Source organism: Vulpes lagopus, chromosome 3 (genome assembly GCF_018345385.1).
Source record: "Vulpes lagopus strain Blue_001 chromosome 3, ASM1834538v1, whole genome shotgun sequence".
NCBI classification, from domain to species: Eukaryota; Metazoa; Chordata; class Mammalia; order Carnivora; family Canidae; genus Vulpes; species Vulpes lagopus.
This window is the reverse complement of record NC_054826.1, coordinates 122,356,603-122,375,135: the sequence shown is the minus strand read 5'-3', so window position 1 is coordinate 122,375,135 and position 18,533 is coordinate 122,356,603. Positions and strand designations below refer to the sequence as shown.

At 54.9% G+C, this 18,533-nt stretch overlaps 1 protein-coding gene across 2 annotated transcripts in view; it reads right to left on the bottom strand.

The window, feature by feature from the left end:
* Positions 1 to 5,566: 5,566 nt before the first annotated feature.
* Positions 5,567 to 18,533, bottom strand: part of USP7 (ubiquitin specific peptidase 7) — a 64,252-nt gene continuing 51,285 nt past the window's right edge. For both annotated transcript variants that reach the window (XM_041748363.1, XM_041748364.1), the window contains exons 13-31: positions 16,950 to 17,106; positions 15,772 to 15,916; positions 15,372 to 15,502; positions 14,602 to 14,736; positions 14,243 to 14,344; positions 13,965 to 14,070; positions 13,103 to 13,195; positions 12,947 to 13,014; positions 12,521 to 12,621; positions 11,581 to 11,734; positions 10,756 to 10,823; positions 10,171 to 10,279; positions 10,003 to 10,080; positions 9,241 to 9,341; positions 8,383 to 8,482; positions 7,591 to 7,710; positions 7,338 to 7,409; positions 7,105 to 7,195; positions 5,567 to 6,896 (exon numbers count right to left, since the gene is read on the bottom strand). In XM_041748363.1, the coding sequence (XP_041604297.1) occupies positions 6,790 to 6,896; positions 7,105 to 7,195; positions 7,338 to 7,409; positions 7,591 to 7,710; positions 8,383 to 8,482; positions 9,241 to 9,341; positions 10,003 to 10,080; positions 10,171 to 10,279; positions 10,756 to 10,823; positions 11,581 to 11,734; positions 12,521 to 12,621; positions 12,947 to 13,014; positions 13,103 to 13,195; positions 13,965 to 14,070; positions 14,243 to 14,344; positions 14,602 to 14,736; positions 15,372 to 15,502; positions 15,772 to 15,916; positions 16,950 to 17,106 (2,038 nt within the window). In that variant the 3' untranslated portion in view covers positions 5,567 to 6,789. The remainder of the gene's footprint in view (positions 6,897 to 7,104; positions 7,196 to 7,337; positions 7,410 to 7,590; positions 7,711 to 8,382; positions 8,483 to 9,240; positions 9,342 to 10,002; positions 10,081 to 10,170; positions 10,280 to 10,755; positions 10,824 to 11,580; positions 11,735 to 12,520; positions 12,622 to 12,946; positions 13,015 to 13,102; positions 13,196 to 13,964; positions 14,071 to 14,242; positions 14,345 to 14,601; positions 14,737 to 15,371; positions 15,503 to 15,771; positions 15,917 to 16,949; positions 17,107 to 18,533) is intronic.

Genomic DNA, 18,533 nt, shown 5'->3' with positions numbered 1-18,533 from the left:
GCTCCGAGTCCTCCCCCGTTGTACATCCAAAGCCCCCAGGCCTTTCACCCCGGTGAGTGTCTGCCCCCCGGCTGACTCTGCCCCGGCAGCGCCTCCCCTGAGAGCCCTTCTCTGCTGACCCCCCCCAAGCTGCGTGACCCCCACCGCCGGCCGTGCCTCCTCCTCCCCGACGTGAAATTGGCAGCACAGGGGCCTGCTCCTGGGTGGGCACTCAGGCAAGGCTTCTGGGGCGAAGTCCTGGTGAAACCCCCTTCCCTACCCTGTCAGGCACTCCTGCAGCCCCCGCCCAGGGTGGGCGAGCCAGGGAGCCCTGAGCGGGCACAGGTCCCCGGGCGGGGCCACCCATGCTAGGTGCACAGGTGCCCAGAGGCCCGTCGAGGTTCCAAACCCCGGCCCCCCTCACCGCTGACCCCTGGGAAGGCTGGCTAGCTTCCTTCCTTGCTTTTCTTTTTTTTTTTTTTTTTAAGATTTTATTTATTTATTCGTGAGAGACCTAGAGAGAGAGGCAGAGACCCAGGCAGAGGGAGAAGCAGGCTCCATGCAGGGAGCCCGATGCGGGACTCGATCCTGGGACTCGAGATCACACCCTGAGCCAAAGGCAGACACTCAACCTACTGAGCCACCTGCTTTTTTTTTTTAAGGTTTTATTTATGTACTTACTTACTTACCTACCTGAGCGGGACAGCTTTCTTAACCAGCTCAGCCCCCACCAGAGCCCCCCTTCTCTGCACACCCCACAACTGCAGAAACAGCCGCAATGTTTAAATAGCTAAACGTCCATTTTTTTGGCCTCTCTGTATGAATGGGAGAGGGAGACACAAGGATGCCGACAGGTAGGAGCTAGGTTTTGTCGCTTCCCCCACCACGCTTCACCGAGGTTGTCGGAGCTTTCCACCAGGGGCGGGGACTCGAGGACAAACTGGCTGACGTCATGGACACCCCGGCAAGGGGGTGGATTGAGCACACTACCCCGGGGGGGGGGCTCACTGAATTGTAGGAGCCCCCGGGGGAACCCAGAGAGGCCCCCACATCCCCCAGGTGACCCCTGGCCGGGGAGACGAGGTGGAGGGAGGTCCAAGGGCCGGTGGCTACGGGGCCGGGCGACAGGGCAGCGTGAAGGGAGGTGGAGCCAGAGTGGGCAGGAGGGCCCACCGAGCAGCGCGGGCAGGCGGCTGGGGTCTGAGCTGCCTCCCCCGCCCCCAGGGCTCAGCAGCTTGCCTAGGATGGGGTCTGCTACCCCCATACAGTCCGTATGTCCCTACTGTGGGAACTACATCATCACAGTGACCAACCCGGTCCCGGGGACCCTCACCTGGCTGCTGTGTACAGGCTTCTTTGTGTTTGGGTGAGTGCACCCCCCCCCGCCCACCTTTTCCCCCCCGCAGGGGCCCTGAGCATCCCCAGGGACAGGGACAGATGGCCTGCTGGGTTGGGGGAGGGCTGCCTGTGGGGCGGACAGGCCGGGCAGGCGCAAGGGCAGGCGGGGGCCCAGGTGAGGACGTCGAGGCTGCACCCCCACCCCGCTGCTCCTGAGGCTGCAGGTGCTTCCTGGGCTGCTGCCTCCTCCCCTTCTGTGTGGACAGCCTGATGGATGTGAAGCACACGTGCCCCGTGTGCCAGCACGAGCTCTTCCGCTACCGTCGCCTGTGAATGTCCGCGAAATAAATGTCCATTAAATGCCGCTTGTCTGCCCACGTCTATCCTGCTGGGTGCCTGCTGGTGCAGGGAGGGCCAGGCGAGGGCTGGCCAGGTGCCTGGCACACAGCGGGTGCTCAGGTAGCCACAGTGAACGAATCTCAGGGAGCCTGGTCCCTGGTGCCCCTTCTCGGGCTCCGCGGTGTCCCGACCCCGGGGAATCCACAGCGCGGTCAAGCCGTCCCTTCCCGGCCCTTCCCAGCAGCCATGGCCTCACGTGTCCAGGGGCTTTGGCAAGTGCTTGGGACAGTGAAGGCCCTGAGCTGGCAAACAGAATCCCCCGGGGTCACGTGGGGTCTGCAGGGGACCAGGTGGGGGCGGGCACAGCCCATACGGAAACCTGGTGCACAAGCAACGGAGGGCTGTGGGTCTTTTTTTTTTTTTTTTATAATTTTATTTTTAACTAATCTCTACACCCAACGCAGGGGCTCGAGCTCACAAACCTTGAGATCATGCTCTTCCCATGGAGCCAGCCAGGGTCCCCCCCACAAAGGAATTTTATTTTGCAAAATAAGATGGTTATCCACCCACGTTTTCAATGGAAATGCATTTCCTAGAGAAGGGGGAAAGGAAGTGGGTTTATCAGGGGGCAGGAAAGACAGGGAACAGAGGGAGTGCCCTTCTTGGGATTTAAATTTTTTTTAAATTAAAAAAAAAAAGGAACTTCACCTGCTGTGATGCTCATCACCCCCCGGGGAGGGCAGGGTGCCCCGGTCCTACAGACACGAAGACCCAGGCAGAAGGTCCCTCGGCTCCAGTGACCTGTGGCTGCAGGTCCAGGGCCTGTCCCCCTGCAGCAGAGATGGGAGGGTGTGTGTGTGTGTGTGTGTGTGTGTGTGTGTGTGAGTGTGGAAGAAGTTCCCGGAAGCCTCACGAGGTCACACAGCCTGTGGGGACAGCCCTGGCCTGGTGTCACACTACCGAGGGGGCTGCACGAGCTCTGGGGCCGGATCTCTGCCTCTGGATGTCAGCCGGGCCTCTGGCTGAACCCCAGGGGCCCTGGAGGACAGGGGGAGCACTGGTTCCCGAGCCAGCTCCTCCTTCCCAACAAGATGTCCAGGACGAGGTGAAGCATCTGACCCACGGGGGGTCACTCCGTAGGGAGGGACCAGCCCCCGTCTGTGATACAGCGGGCCGGCCGGGTGCACCTGGGGAGACGGAAGGGCCCCAGGCGGACAACACAGGTGGCCGTCCACCTAGGCTCGGCGCCTGCGCGTCCCACACATGGCAGGACACCGTTACTGGAGGAGGCGGGCGGCGGGGAGCAAGGCCAGGGCAGGCCCGCCGGCCCCCAGCACCCAGGGGAGTCTTCCTGGGACTGGGCCCGTCTCCGGTTTGGAGGAGCTGCATGCCTGTGCAGAGGCGGCCAGGCCACGTGGGGACAGTCACAGGCGTGCCTGGCTCCGCTGACGAGGCCAAGACCGTCTGGAGCTGGAGCCAGAGCTGGATGCATCTGCAGAACTCGCCTCGAGGCTCTTGGACGGACTCCGGGCTCACTAAGCAACTCGCTGGTTTTGACTGGGATTCCCGGAGAGGTCCACGGGCGGTGGCGGCCAGTCCTAGGACAGGTGCCTCTCGACGTACACACGGCACTGCTTGCGGGGCCTCAGGGTGCTGAGTTTGGGGGGCCTCCTTCACTGGCCTGGCTCGGCCATAGCCATGCTCCTCTTCGGGGGCGAGTGGGTCCCCGGGATGCCCTCGACGTCCGGGGGGTGGGGGCTGAGGTGGCCAGGTCTGCACGGAGCAAGCGGGGAGCCCGGCCAGGTGGCACATGCTGGTCACTCTGGGCTGCCCGGAGGCTGCACGGTGTGCTCCACGGTGACGACTGTTACAGGGTGGCTGACGGAGCTTTCTCAGCTACTCTCTCCCCCACACTTAGCCAAAGCCCAGGGACGGGACCGGGTCCCACCCTGCGCAGCCTGCAGGTGCAGGCGAGCCCCCAGCCTGGAGCGCTCAGGAAGCTGAGCAGCGGTGGCGCGCGGGGGGCACTCAGGCCAGGCTTGGAGGCAACCAGCCCCCCCGCAGCAGCCAGACGCGGCCCTGGACCGGCTCCCCACGGCGAGGACAGGGCCCCCGAGGTACCCTCCCTGCCGGCACCTACCACATCTCTGAGCCTAAGGCAACTCCGGTGTGTGCAGCCCCGATCCAGCCCAGGGCCCTTCGGGGCGCCCCTGGTAGGGGCCCTCCCCGCCAGCCTTGCTCTGATGGCTCTCCACGCCCCCGGGGCCTGGCCTCACAGCCTCCCTCAAGGACGGCGGGGAGGGTGAGTCCGCACAGCTCCTTCCCGGAGGGCGGCAAGGCAAAGGGCCGCCTAAAGGGCGCTGGGAAGCTGGTCTCGATTGCACTTTGCTCCCACCCATAAAGGAGCGCCGCAGGCTTCGTGGGGACGGCAGGTCAGGCTGAGCAACGCCGACGCGGGCAAGAGTGGTCAGCGCGGCTTTCCCGACGCGGCACACGCTCGCCGCTTGTGGCACCTGGAGTTACACGGAGGGCAGATGCTCAGCTGCTGGGGCGGGTGCACAGCAGGCCCCCGAGGCTGCAGGGACAGTGCCCCCACGCCACTCTGCGGGCCACAAGGTGCAGGAGATGTTCCCCATGTCATCCGTGAGGGGGCTGTCCCGGGCACTGGCTCCCCACCGGCCCAGCCGCCACACAGGCCTCCTTCCCCGCCACGTAGGGGCCGCATCTTGGACGGCCTCTGCCTGTCGTTACCAGGTGCCACGGGACCCCGGGCTCGGCCGTGTGCTGCCTGCGGTGCATGGCTGCTTCCAGGCGCCCGCGGCGTGGAGCCCCCCGCCCTGGGGCACCCACAGCCAGCGCCCCCCAGGTCTCCGTCCCCAGAGCCATGCAGCCCTCAACCACGTGCCTCAGAGTGGAGACGGCGGCAGGAAAGGCCTGAGGCCTGCTCGGGAAGACACGGTCCCGAGCCCACTGTCCGTAGGTCCCATCCCAGACATGGGCTCCGTCTGGCGCCAGAGCCGCACCTCCCAGGGGCAGCGCCCGCTGTTGGGCGCTGGAGCAACACGCGCCCCCTCTTGCTGGAAGGGGTGGTCCCTGGGACCGTGGCCTGGGTGCTCCTAGCGAAAGGCCAACGCCCCCGCCACCTCCGTCGCCTCGGGAAGGCGCTTCCTGCCTACAGGGACTGTTCTGGAAGGAGATGGCAAGGCTGGTATGGTTTGCGGCTCACGGGTGGACTGAGGCCGCCTTTATCCGCCCACTGCGCCCAGGTTGCAGGTCACAGGTCACATCACGCTTCCCAAGGGGCTCCTCCTCGTCAACTGATGGGAACGTCCTCGGGGTGTAGAGTGAGCGGAAGCTGCTCCCCCCTGTGCCCCCCACAAACACTGTGAGCTCAGACACCCAACCCGAGCTGGGAGGGAACGGAGCAGTAAACACACATGGCCACACCGTCAAGTCTTTTGTAAAAAGTCCCTTGATAACCCGAGCGCGTGCTGTGCCAGCTACCCGGCCAGGACCAGAACTGAAGTCCAGCTGAACGGAACGTCAACCTTCACGCTCAACGTCAAACACGCAGAGAAAGATCCTCGCCGGCCTGCGCACACCTACCCTCCCTACGGCCCGAGGCCTACACCTGGACCTGGAAACAGACCAGCCCAGAGTCCAGGAACCCGTGCCGGGTGGGCCACGCGGCCGGCTCCCCAGGGCTACGCCTCCCACGGTGCCGGCAGTATTTCCGAGTCGCCTCACTTGTGCCCAGGGTCCCCCTGGAAAACCTCCTCTTGCTTGAGCTCAGACCTAACTAGGAAGAGGCAGGATCAAACACCCGCAGGGGACCAGGGCTGTCGGGTGAGCAACATGACCGGCGGTGGGGGGACATGGGCCTCCCTCAACCTCCACGTCACTCACCGAATTGTCGTTTTTATAGAAAATTTTATTCAACATACAACATTTTCCAGCAAAAAGGCAATATACAGGAAGAGTTGGTGTACATTGCTGCTACAGAAACAAACAAAAATCCTGGAAAAGGATGAAAAATAAGTGTGATCTGCTGATTCTATTTTACTGCACTCAAAACTAGACACGCAGCCGGCATTAGCTCCAAAATAAAAGGAAACAAGGCTGGGACTGAAATAAAACTACACACAATGAATATCGACATCGGTGAGAGTCACTTAGATGCACCCAACAAAGTCACCTCCTCCCAGTGGCGAATTGTACATGTTCATTCATTAAATATACAATTTCATTTCTTTTTTTTTCCTTTTAACTTTTTTACAAAGTCAACAGCTTACTGACTAGTGAGCATGCCCTCTTTGCTAAAAGGCTCTCCTTCCTTTTCTCGTTCCGTCTGTTCCGTCTCGAGGAACCTCTACGGGCAACTGCTTCCCCCGTGCGAGTCAACTGAGGAGAAGGGGCAGCAGAGGACACCGTGATCGTACTTGGCGGGGCTCTCAATGTCAGAAAAGCCCCCGGACTGCCTGTCGGGACTGTACTGGTGTGTACTGGTGCTCGGGGCCTCCACGTGGCGAACGGGCTGCAGCACGGCGGCGGCTGGCGGAGTGAGGACACGGGGACGGAGACCAGGCAGCGGGCGGGAGACCGAGGAAGGGGGACAGTACACGCAGTGAAGGAAAGAGCACTATTTATTAGGTTGTGAGTTTCTCTGTTTTGCCTTTACAGATGCACAAAAGGTCATGGCAAGTAGAACTGAGGGAAATACGTCAGACGAGCCTACACGTACGAGCGGCCGCAGGGGCCGGTTATCACGGCCCCAGGAAGGCAGCCAGGCAGCCTCGCCGGCTGCGAACACACCAGAAGCCTCACGCCACAGCCGCGCGGCCCTCGCCTCTGCTCCCCTGCTACGCTGGCAGTCGCCTTGCACTGTGGTTACCAGAAAATAACTCTCATTGGCATCCAAGCTTTATAAAAACACCTTCATTTTGCTCAAAAAGGGCAGTCAATAGATACAGAGAAGCCAAACTGAACAGCCTCAACAAAATAAAATTAACATCAGCAGCAAATCCTCTTGCTGAAGACTTCGGATAGAGTGCACGTGTACCAAAGTTCTAGGCTGGTAAAAGGGGGCACACACCCACGCACGGCCCCTCGCCCTGCACACACTGAGTAAGGAAGTCAGTTATGGATTTTAATGGCCTTTTCCAGGTAAGTGTAGCGACTCCTCTTTGGGGCTTTGTTGAAGTGGTCGAGCCCTAGCCAAGGCCGAGGATGAGACATGTTACCTGGTGGAGAGAGAGACACGGCTGAGACCGGATGGACGGCCACCCCGGAGCCCAGGGCCAGCGGCCAAGCACACCCCACACTCCTGGGGCATCCTGTCGGAGCCACGGGCACCTCCACCCCGCCTGTGTCCTAGAGGAACCCTGGTCACACGCTGTTCCTCCCTGCCTCAGACGGAACTGGAACCCGGGGCCGTGGGAGGGCTCTTACCAGGTTGGGGCTCAAAGTCTTTCAAGTTCACTTCATACTCATCCTCGTTTATGTACTGGTGTCGGCCCATCATCACAATGGCAAATTTAAACTGAAAGACAGAAGGGGCCCTCCTCCGTGAACTCTGGGCACGAGCAAACACACACCTCTGGCCAGAGTCCAGGCTGCCTCATGAGCCAAGATTTCGGGGTGCTGCCCCTACTTCCCTCGCAAGTGCCCAGGACGTGCGTTACCTTCTCAAACTCCTTTTCCTGGATGTCTAGCAGACTCTGAATCCGTTTCATGACTTCTCTGAAATGTTCGCCCTATGAACAGTAAAGGACACGTGTGCGCACATTCGCCTGTGCCCCTTTGTGGATGCCACCAAAGCCCATCATCAGCCCACGGGGCAGGAGGCCACATTCAGCAGCATGAATCTCAAGGCACCACGAGACGTCACGTTTTGGCGAGCAGATAGATACTCGACCGATTACCAAACACCCTCACCTGGTGTATCCTGAGCAAAAATGGAATCCCAAACGTCCCGAACACCTCTTTGTGGAAGTGTGCCACTGTGACCAGCATCTCATTCTCCTTGTCTATATCCACCTGGTCCAAAGGGATTTCCTGGGGACATGGAAGGAGACACACGGAGCTGAACAACTCTGTCTATGCAGGATAAACGCCGCGGCTGCTTCTGACTCGCTGCTCCCACAAAGCAGTCAGGTCCTATCTCTGCCCCAAGAATGACGAGAACTCAAGAGCTGGACGCTCTCTGCATTTTTAAAGGAAGCTCTGGATTTTCAGGGACCAAATAATGGACTATTCCAGTAACTATGGAAATTTCAGCTGCTCTAAAATCAATAGGGAGGCCCAGCTTCTGACCACCTTTACTTGGGGCCCATATTTAAAATTTACACCCGAGCACAAATCCTCTGCGATCCTTCCTTATATGTGGACCCCGAGGAGTCAGACCCAGAGATGGGACAATGCTGGTGCCAGCGCAGGCGGGCAGCTGTGAGATGGACAGCAGGGGGCCGCTCAACACGGTCAGCGGGCTTCACGCCGCCAAACTGTACACCCTTAAAGTGCTTACAATGGAAAATTTTGCGTCTATTGTTATCACAATAAAACATTAATTTCTCAAAATCTGGAAGAATAAAATTAACTGCAGGGATCACCTCTACTGGTACCATAAACACTTGGGCCACATCTGCAAGTCGGTGATACGTGAGGAGGTGGGTGGGTGGCCGTCCCACCCGGCCAGGGCGCCGACGAGGGCGAGGACAGGCCGGTTACCTCTATTCGAAACGTTCTACTCGTCGCCGGAGATAAGCATTCCAGCAGCTCATCTTCCTGGTGCACACCAATGATCTTGTAGCTTACGATTTCTAGCAGCCTGCACACAAGAGGGGGGAACCATATCAATTCGTGCGAGAGGAAGGAAGGTTAAGTAGCTTCCTGAAACAATTCTTTAGTAAAAAGCTACTTGACATTTGCTTATTTTCTCCCTTTTAGAGCTGAAATGTCCAAAACACAGGCGTCCCTGGGGAGCACACAGAACCCTGCTTGGCGGCCCCATCTGGGCACAGGGATGGAGCTGAAAGCAAGTCTCCAGGAATCGTGCACATCGTTCCCACAACGGTTCCCAACAGGGCGGGACTGGGGGTGTTTTTCTCCTGCACCCGTTAGAGAATAAGGATCTCATCCTTTTATTAATATCATGGGGCAAACATTCCCGGAACCAAATAGCCTCACGGCCTGTTGTGTCCTGTGAGCAGACGGCAGGGCACCGGGAGGAGAATGCCTGCCTCTGAAACAAGCCCAGCCCACCAAGCCTGGGCCTCTGTCTTTAGCCGGAGCATTAGTGACATGGATCAGAAGCGCCCTGATTTCTCAAATGCAACCAAGAGCAGCACTGTCCACTTCCAGCTGATATTCCATCTGGATCCTCTTCATTGCGTGTAGCTTTTCTACCTGCATCTCATGTGTACGACAGCTTAATAATAATCAGGAGATGGGAAGGAGGATATGGCTCAACTGTGAAATATTCATAAACTGCCACGAAAGCCGGGCCAAGAGCTGGTCTGACGCTCTGCGCCATGGGCCAGGCCCCCCCCTCCACCCCCGGCCACATTCAGCTTCAGAAATACTTGCCTAAGCTTCCCTGACGCCTTCTCCCCGAGCTCAACAGCTTTTTTACATTCTTCCAACAGGTCCCGGACACACCCATGCTTATCGGGATATAGTGTTATTTCCTAGTAAACGACAAGATTTGAAAGAAAACCTGAGGGGTTTGCTTAAACCCATCCACTTTGCTGGAGAAGAAACTGTAGAGACGTTCAGTGGTCTCTGGCTACCCACCACTGTTGCCCTTGTCGCCCCCACCCCCAGGGCCTCACCCCAGGCCCGGAGGAGAGTTTAAGAAATGCCACTTGGATGCAAAAAGGTTGCCATTTATAGGACAGCTTCTCAGGACGCTGTCCACGGAGGGCCATCTCCTAGCCTGCTTGTCCCAGCAAAGTGACAACGGGACACAGTGTCAGCCTAGGTGGTGACCACAGGTGGACCTGAGGATTTCAGGCTGTCGGTTCAGCCCCAAAGAGCATGTTTATGGCACAGGGTTGGCAGAGCTACAACAACGAAACACTTGAGTGCAAACAGGGACAGACTTTCTAAAACCACCACCTCAAGTGGGCGGGCACGCCCTGGGTTAATAGTGGGTGCCAGCACCCACCCGCCCTCAGGCTGGCTGCTCACGGCCAGGGGGCCGGCAGAGGCAAAAATGGTTCGAGAAGCGGCGGTGGTGGCAGGAGGGGGACAGAGGGCCTCTAACACCTTCCTGTTTTAGTTTTCAAGGGCTAGACAGACAGAAACACACGCCAATGAAAAAAAATCCTATCATTGGAAAGCACATACCTCTTCCCTAAACTGGCTGTTTAACCAAATACACTTAAAACTTCGTCTGTTTTCAAAGTCTGTGATTTTCATCTTAAGCTAGTAAGAAAAGAGAGACTGTTAGATACATTTCCACAAAACCCAAGCCTTCTCCTTATGACCCATGGTTACATGAAATGGGACTCCTACCTGCTGATAGTAAAGCTTCTTAGGTTGTCTAGGCTTGAAGAACTGTAGGAGATCTCTTAAAGTCCCTTCGTAATTATGTCTAAGAGGGTTACCTGGGCCGTCCCTATAGCTGCACAAGAAAACAGCATATACAACAAACGACTTGTTTATTTGCCTACAACAAATATCCATGAGTGAGCATAAAAGCAAACTCTGGCCTTATGCCTACATTCAAAATTTGGGCCTGGCTTCCCTCAAGACTCCTATTTCCCAAGCCCCAAATCCCTCTGGCAGCCCACCTGCGCGCCCTCAGCAATGGTGACACAGTGTGGGGCCACCACGGCTGGGACGGGCCCCATCTCGATGCATGGGACACGTGTGGGTGCTGTCGCTACCAGAAGCCCGGCTTTAGAGGAGGCTGCCAATTACTAGGACATCTGCGAGTAGTGTGGTCAGGACGTGCGTGGTGACGAATATCGGAAACTAAGCAATGGTATGCCAGCTGCCGTGGCCAGCTACTTATTAGAAGTAGTTGCACCATGCGCGGGTCAACTGTGGACGGTTTGCAGTACAGACCAACAGCGAGTGACCGCGGGCGTGCCTTACCCTTGAGACTTGAAAAACTGGAGCAACATGGGGTCAGTGTTGAGTCTCTGTGCTACTGTCTTTGCAACCTGGGAGGGAAGGGACCCAAAGTCAGAAAAGAAGGCTCATCTTGGGGAATCAATGGAGATCTGCTTACAAACTTTATCATTAACCATTTACCCAATGTTCTTAAAAAAATGTGAAATGTACAGCCTGAATTTACATGGCCTCAACATCCACCACCTACCAGGGATAAACTCCCCAGTGTATCCCCATGGGGAGGGGAAATTAGCTGTTAAAGGATTTTTGTGCCACTCCCCCCTTTTAAGTAGCCCGAACCCAGAACTCTGAGATTAAGACCTGAGCTGAGATCAAGAGGCAGACCCCTAACCGACTGAGCCACCCAGGTGCCACCTTTTCTTTTGAAGGTTACTTAAGTAAACTCTATACACAACGTGGGGCTCCAGCTCATGACTCCGAGCTCCTCCAACTGAGCCAGCCGGGTGCCTCAAGGGTTTCTCACATTTAATGGTGAGGACTACAGGTTTAATTTCCAATGGCATGTTCTAATTGAGGCCAAGTGGCTGTAACAACAATCATCTCTGAAACCGAATTATGCCGAGGTGGATGGGGCGGGGGCCGGGAGGGTGACGAGCAGCTACTAGCCTCGTGGCAGCGCCAGCACTACCCCCCCCCCCCCGGCCCCCGAACCATCTCAGACTACGGGGCTGTTACCCTTCTTCCAGAACCAAACCCATCAGCCTCTTCAGCAACCCTTTCTTTTTAAAAATAACAAGCTCTCAGGTATGGAATCTGAAGGGGAAAGGGCTTTTATTTATCAAATACCTGAAAATAATTCATTCGGTTTGATAATGTAACCACAAATCCAGGATCATTAGGGATTGTTTTATCACAGAAAATGACATCAACACGGTGGTAGAGGTCTCGGAAATATTCTTTTGCAGTGGGTAATTCACTGTTATCATTCTCAGGGTCATCCCTGGGGGGAGAAAGAAACAGTTTCCGGACTGAACCAAAGTCCAGGCCAAGGGTATCGGTATAAAGCAAACTGGCATCACCTCTCAAACCACAGGACAGGTGTGCACAGAAGTTCCGACTAACATTCGAGGATGCTGGGAGTCTGTCCCAGGCGAGGGTGCTGTGTGTGTGCTCTGAGCCTCGCGCAGTGCCAGTGCAGACGGCCTGCTCCCCGACTCGATACGAACATGTTTCACGCACAGGGAAGGACTCCGGACCATGCGCTCCCTAACCAGGGGCTGGCAGGCGACCACTGTCACACTAGGGCAGCCAGGCTGAGTCGTCGCTAAGCCTAAAATATCCACTACCTGGCCAAGCCCCGCTCTCGGCCACTGCACTCGGGGGCCCCCCACAACCAGTGCTGCAGGATGCCGCAGCCAGATGGCTCCTTCAAGAGCACGGGAAAAGCTGCTTTCAGACAAGGCGTCTAAGACCGCAGGGCCGCTGCTTTGACACGCACATGGATTTAACGCGTGCACGTGCACACTGGGGAACCTCACGTGAAAGGCAAGGGAAACCATCCTCCTAAGAGCTGCCATGCTCATCGCTGATTCTTAGGACCTGAGACCATTCGTCAAATGAGGGAAAGGTTCACTGCCTGTGACCCCCACAAACCAAGAGAAGGCCGACTTCTGTCAACATTCTCAGCTACTTCAAACAAAATGTAACTCAGGGTTTCAACCCAGTTCTGTTTCTTGGTTCTGAGGCTCCTAGTACAAAGCGATAGAGTCCTTCAAACACTACTCACTTCTGGAAGACGATAATGTCACCGTCCATTAGTTCATCAAGGGCTTTATCGAGAGACACGTCGTAGTCCTGAATTCTCTCTGTTAAATTCGGTTTAACTTCCTACAGTAAACGAGATGAGTGGTTGCAGGTGAGTGTCTGTCTAATGTCCTACCCGAGCATCCTCTTTTCTCTGCCCTACGTTTCTAGTGAGTGAAGACGCTAATGGGAACGTTACAATCCACAAACACATAACGATCAGTGAGCCTTACTGAGGAAAAATCCGAGACTTTCAGATGTGACCCTCAGCTCGACCCCGCCCGAGGCCCCCACCACTTTGTGGCAGACTTCCCATGACAACCAAGTCAGGGCTAGCAGAACAAACAAGAGCCCTCCCCAAACCACCCAGGATAGATACACTGATTATGGAAAAATGAGCTATCCAAACCTCATAGAGGATAAGGCTAGTATCCTGGATAAATCCTGCTCTGTCACACATAACCGGAAGCAGGTCACCTGGGTTCAAGGAAAACAGAGTTCAAAGCTGTAATGGACCAAGACTTCAGCATGACCAGCTCCAGGGGTGAGCACAGTGAGGACTTACGTATTTTACAGGATATTGGTGTGTAGATGTGCCCACAGTAATTTAAGCTCCGTGTTTTGGGGTCATACATCTTCAAAAATAGCATGACATCATCTATAAGGTTAATAAACAGGTTTTGTTAGAATCTTAACACTTGGGATGACGTTTTAAAAATATTAATGGTAAGCTTAGTGGCAATCAAAATGACAGGCTATGGCACCCGAAACCTACAGTGTCAGGCGAGGTTAATCAAAAGGCTGAGCTGAGGACTATGGCACCACTCCGACCATTGAGGCCCTGGGAAACACTAATCCGAGGCAGTGAACTCATGAGGCGTCTTATTTTCCAGGCCAGGTACCAACTAGCTAGCTGAGCGTCGCCATGAGAAAATGGCAGCGTGTGTGTCTGTCAGCACAAACGACTGAGCACTTTACGGCGAGCGTCAGCAGACCCATCTGCCGTGGGTCAGACAGCGCTGTGCCAGAACAGAGCCAACCTGCTCGCCGACGCATTCTCTGCGGCCGCCTTTGGACAGTGGTCCACAGTGGCTCCCAGGCGTGAATATTCACTCCCTGGCCCTCGACAGGAAGAGGCTGCCAGCCCTGCTCTGTCGCAGCCCCCGTGAGGCACGCGGCAAGGGCGGACATGAGGACCCAGCCCTTGGATGGCACCTCCACCTTGGACGGCACCAGGTGAGGTGCCACCGCTTTCCCGCCACCAGTAGTCTGGGAGGCCCACCGGGCTTCGCCAGGAAGCCTGAACATGGGGAGGGGTTGGGGGACATTTCTGGAACCAGACTTCTTGGCAAAGGAGGAATGCCTAACCCCGTGTGTGTCTAGATGCTGGTATGGGAAGCCAGCTCTGCTGCGTGGAGAGCACTTACGATCTTTGTCAAATTTGGGTAACGTGGCTCCACTGGCAGCCAGCTCTGGATCAACAGTTTCCAGGAATATCGTCCACGGGTTTTCATTATCACTCAGCTCAATCATCTATTTCCAGAAGAGATGCCGGTTTTAGAATATTTCAGTAGTTAAGTGAGAGTGAAGACCACACCTGCCTGCACGTAGGTGGGCCAGAGGTGGACTGATAGGCCGCAGCAGCGCAGAGTCCCCAGCACCTCCCGGGACTCCAACCAAGACACACGGCACCCGTGACCCTCACCGTCTTGTTGCCGTCTGCCTCGTTATCCAACATCGCGGGCCGTTTGGTTCCGTTGCTCCTTGCCTGCATGGGCCATAATCGAATTTGATCTTGGGGAAATCCCTGAAAAAAAAAGTTAAAAATAAATTAATTAAAAACAAAATAAGCTCATATTTTAATTCTGTAGGAATGTAATGGTTCTAGGATTAGAAGGGAAAAGACCGTTAAAGCTCTCCCTGCTGACGTGGACAATGGAGACCCGGCCTTCAGGGTTCCCGGTGCCAGGGCTTTGATGCCCGGTGCCACGCCGTCCACTTAGGAAGGAGGGCAGGTGGCACCCGGAGGCCAAAACAACCTTCCCCAGCACGACCGGTACTCACCATGGTCTGCGAGAGGTTCTGCACAAATTCAGCCAGGGAGGAGTTTTTCAATACTTTGAACACAGTGTATTTCACTTTTTCTTCATCGTACATATCATTTCCCTGGTGGCCACAAAACTGATCCTCTGCGACTATCTGAAAATACACAAAAAAACACACAACAGAGTTCCCAACGGACGCACAAATGCCAGGAGACCACCCCAAGCAGAACAAAGTTTCCATAGTAAAATGCAAGGAAGAGCCAGTCTTTTGCTTCCATGAAACTTCCTCAGGAGGCCCGAGGAGAAAAGCATCAGGATGACGAAGGACAGAATCCGGTGTTCAGTTACAAAGTGCCAAGAGCTCCACGTCCACACAGCCACTCCTCCCTCCCCTGAGCACTAGCTGGAGGCCCGCTGCGTGCCAGCGTCTGGAGACCACGCGGTCAGAACGGGTGCGCGAGCACCTCTTCCCCGGCAACCAACCTGCTGAAAGCAACAGCTGCTTCCCAATACTGCAACCGAACCAGGAAGCCAAACCGTCTGGAAACTCACCTTCCCGTCTAGCTTTCCTTCCCTGCCCATCACCGGTCACGCCTCTCCTTGGCCCACAGGGAGCTCGTCCTCCCGTGCACCCCTCCTGGGGTGCTCCCCTCTCTGCCCCCCTGCGCTCCTCATCCACACCCTGACACAGCGCTGCTGGCCGGGGGCCCTGAGCGGTCCCTCAGGTGCAGATGCTCAGGCGGCAGCCCCGTCCCAATGAGGCAAGAGCGCCGCGGAAGCCTGGCTGACCTGAACCTGCATGTAGAGGTGGGCTTCCTGCCGCTCCTTCCGCTTCTGGGCCTCGATCCTCTTCTCTTCTTGGAGTCGCTCTACCAACTGCTGGGGGATGTCGTGGTCGGTGACAGCTTGTAAAACCTCACCTGCACGACAAATGTGGCCCTGCTCACCTGTGTACAGGCTCTCTTCTCTGTCTCCCACCTCCTCCTCCCACCACCCTTATGAGGCCCCAGTGTCCTGTCGTGGTCAATACACAATCTTATCCGAGGGAGGTTACTAGGGACCTTGAGGCCACATCAGAACCCGCACGCGCCATCCAGTTGGTCCAGAGACACCGTGACCGAGGCCACACGAGGACAAGCAGCAGAGCTCAGGGCCACGGGGACGCAGGGCACGCCCCAGCTCTACTCACTCAGCTTTGATTCCCTGATGTACACCAGCATGTATGCGTTCGTGCAGTGCCGCACAGACAGGTCGTCGTCGTGCCCCCCGTAGTTGTGCTCGATGGCCTCCTCCTTCGTACACCTGGACACCACGTCGTCGTCAAATTTACACCACTGGCGAGGGAAGCAACGAGACGCGGCAGAGATAAAGCGCTCTGAGAAGCACACGGAGCAAAAGGCAGTGTATTCCTCCAACCTGTGAGGTGACGGTGTGCAGGCCCGGGCATGGCTGCAGGCAACTGGCCCCCTCACGAAGCTCACCGGCACCTCGGCCGGAACCGTGAAGGTGCCTCTGATGGCGACACTGTCATACATACTCCAACGGCCCATTTCAATTTAGATTCAATCTACCGCGAGTACAACTCTTTACAGACTTGAGAAAATCATACAGGGCACACCCAACTCTGCTAGTAAAATGGAAATTTTACGGTATAGCTATAAAATTAAATGAGACATTTGATCCTATCTCATGACATACCACAGCCAAGTGAGGGCCTGACTTAAAAAAAAATCAGCAGAGTTCTATGTAATACTTATTTTCAATCTCTTCATTGTGGGTTGAGTCATTGTACATGCTGCTACATCCTGCAGTGAAAGGTTCATCGTGGTCTGGTGCTGTGTGGGTCCCTCTACCAAATCTCAGCCTGAGAGAGGCAGGCTCGGCCTCTGTTCTGTTCTTCACTGGCCCTATGGTCCTGGACACAGACCCCAACCCCAAGGAGAACCTCGTCCTCTCAGGAAGACTCTGAGAGCAGATCCATGCAAACCAGGGGAAGATGAAGCATCACAACTGCGGACAACCAGGCATGCAAATCATCACTGCCTCGCCTGCCCAGCCCCAGGCCGTGGATGATTATTCTGCTAGTATTCATAAGTGCAAAATTTGTGCCTCACTTTACATGAGGGGATAAAGGTCCAACATTGGATACTAATAAGGAGAGGCATACACAAAGCACACTCACTAATTCACTATCCACCTTTAAGTATCAGCAACTAATGCAGGAGAGCACATAGATAAATCAGAGCCCAGGGTGAAATCTTTTGCTACCCAGGCAATCGGGCAGGAAGAGGAAAAGGCGAAGCTGAGCGTCAGGGTGAATGCCCTACATGCCATCACATCCAACTCTGCCCCCTGCCCAGCACTTACTTTGCCATCCCCTTTGGGGTTTAGATAAACCACATAATGTCCACCATGATTATCTCCACTGTGAACCAGGACTGCATGAAGAATATAATTTGCAGGGTCCTTAGGATCTGTTTTTTGCAAAAATTCATCGAGTGGTAACTGTTCTGGGAATTCAAACCTATTGAAAAACATTTTAAAAGAAATCCAGGTTTATTAACATGTGAAATAGTTTACCCTTCAGGCTTTACTTATTGCTAGGCGTTCTAATTTACTGACTCATCTTTATTTGGACAAGGAAGTATCAATGTGACTCAGGAGGCCCCTGAAAGATTTCTAAGGTAGCTTCTATTCATTAGAACAAGTTAATTCTCCATAAAGCAGTACAAAATTTGAAGTTAGGTAGATGGAAATGCTTCTACATGCACTGAGATGCCTAACAGAATTTTAAGCTGAGGGTATTACACAACAACCAGCCTTGTGATGGATACACACCATGACTTTTCTAGGATGTGCGTAATTCCAAATGTTATTAACGAATAATTCCAGCTGTCCAGGAATCAGACCACAGAGGATATACTGTAGGTTTGGGAAACATGGGAAATTGAATCTGAACAGGGAAGATATGTAAGAAAGGATCCCCTATAACCTTCTGATTTCTAAACACATCCTGAACTCGATTCATTTTTAGATTACCGGGTCCATAAATATTTTAACACAGTCAAAATTAGTCACGAAGAGTGCCTTGAGAGGGGGCCGGCGAGGACTCAGAGGAGAGCGTGTGCACAGAGTCCGAAGGGGCAACTGCCCCGGCACTAGCCCAATGCTGCCCTCAGCAAGTCTGGCTGGGCTGCCAAATGTTCAAAATTCCTAAAGGATGCCAGAAATCTGGGCTTTTACGCGAAATCTCATGATTTTTTTTTAAATGCTGGCAACTAATGCCAATAAAAACAGAAACAAAAGCAAGGTAAGGACCCAATGAAACACCTGAGCAGGGTGGACTTACTCTACAAGACGCCAGTATGTGAGGTCTGGTGGAGACAGTTCCTTATAGATTCCACAGTGATGGGCAAGAATGAAAGAGCAAAGACCTGGCTGGTGGCAAATAATTTGGATCCCGTCCTCCTTCAAGTTTGATTGGTGAATAACCAACCTCTACCCTGTGCCCAAACTAACCAGGACAAAACTTCTATATTCTAAACCAGGGAAGGTAGTATGTACTATCACTTTTTTTAACCTGGCATTTTAGGAACCTAGAAAACACCTGGAATAAAGCACACACATACATCTACATCATCTTCCTGAAAATTCCAGCATATTCTAGAAGTCAATGCCAACTGAGAGGTTACAAAGTATTGGAGAATCCTATTTAAACAAATACAGCAACATCAAATTCCACTCCTGAGGTAACAGTGACATTCTGGTGAATGCACCCTCCCCTCAGGGACCTCCTCCTGCCACAGTGTGGAGGGGGCTGGTGTTCCCCAAGAGGGAGCTATGGGAGGAGCAGCTTCTGAAATCTCATAAGGGAAATTATCCTTTAAAACCATAGTTCTTGGGATACTGAGGCAGGAGAGAGACCGAAATACATCAGAGTTGAACTGAAAA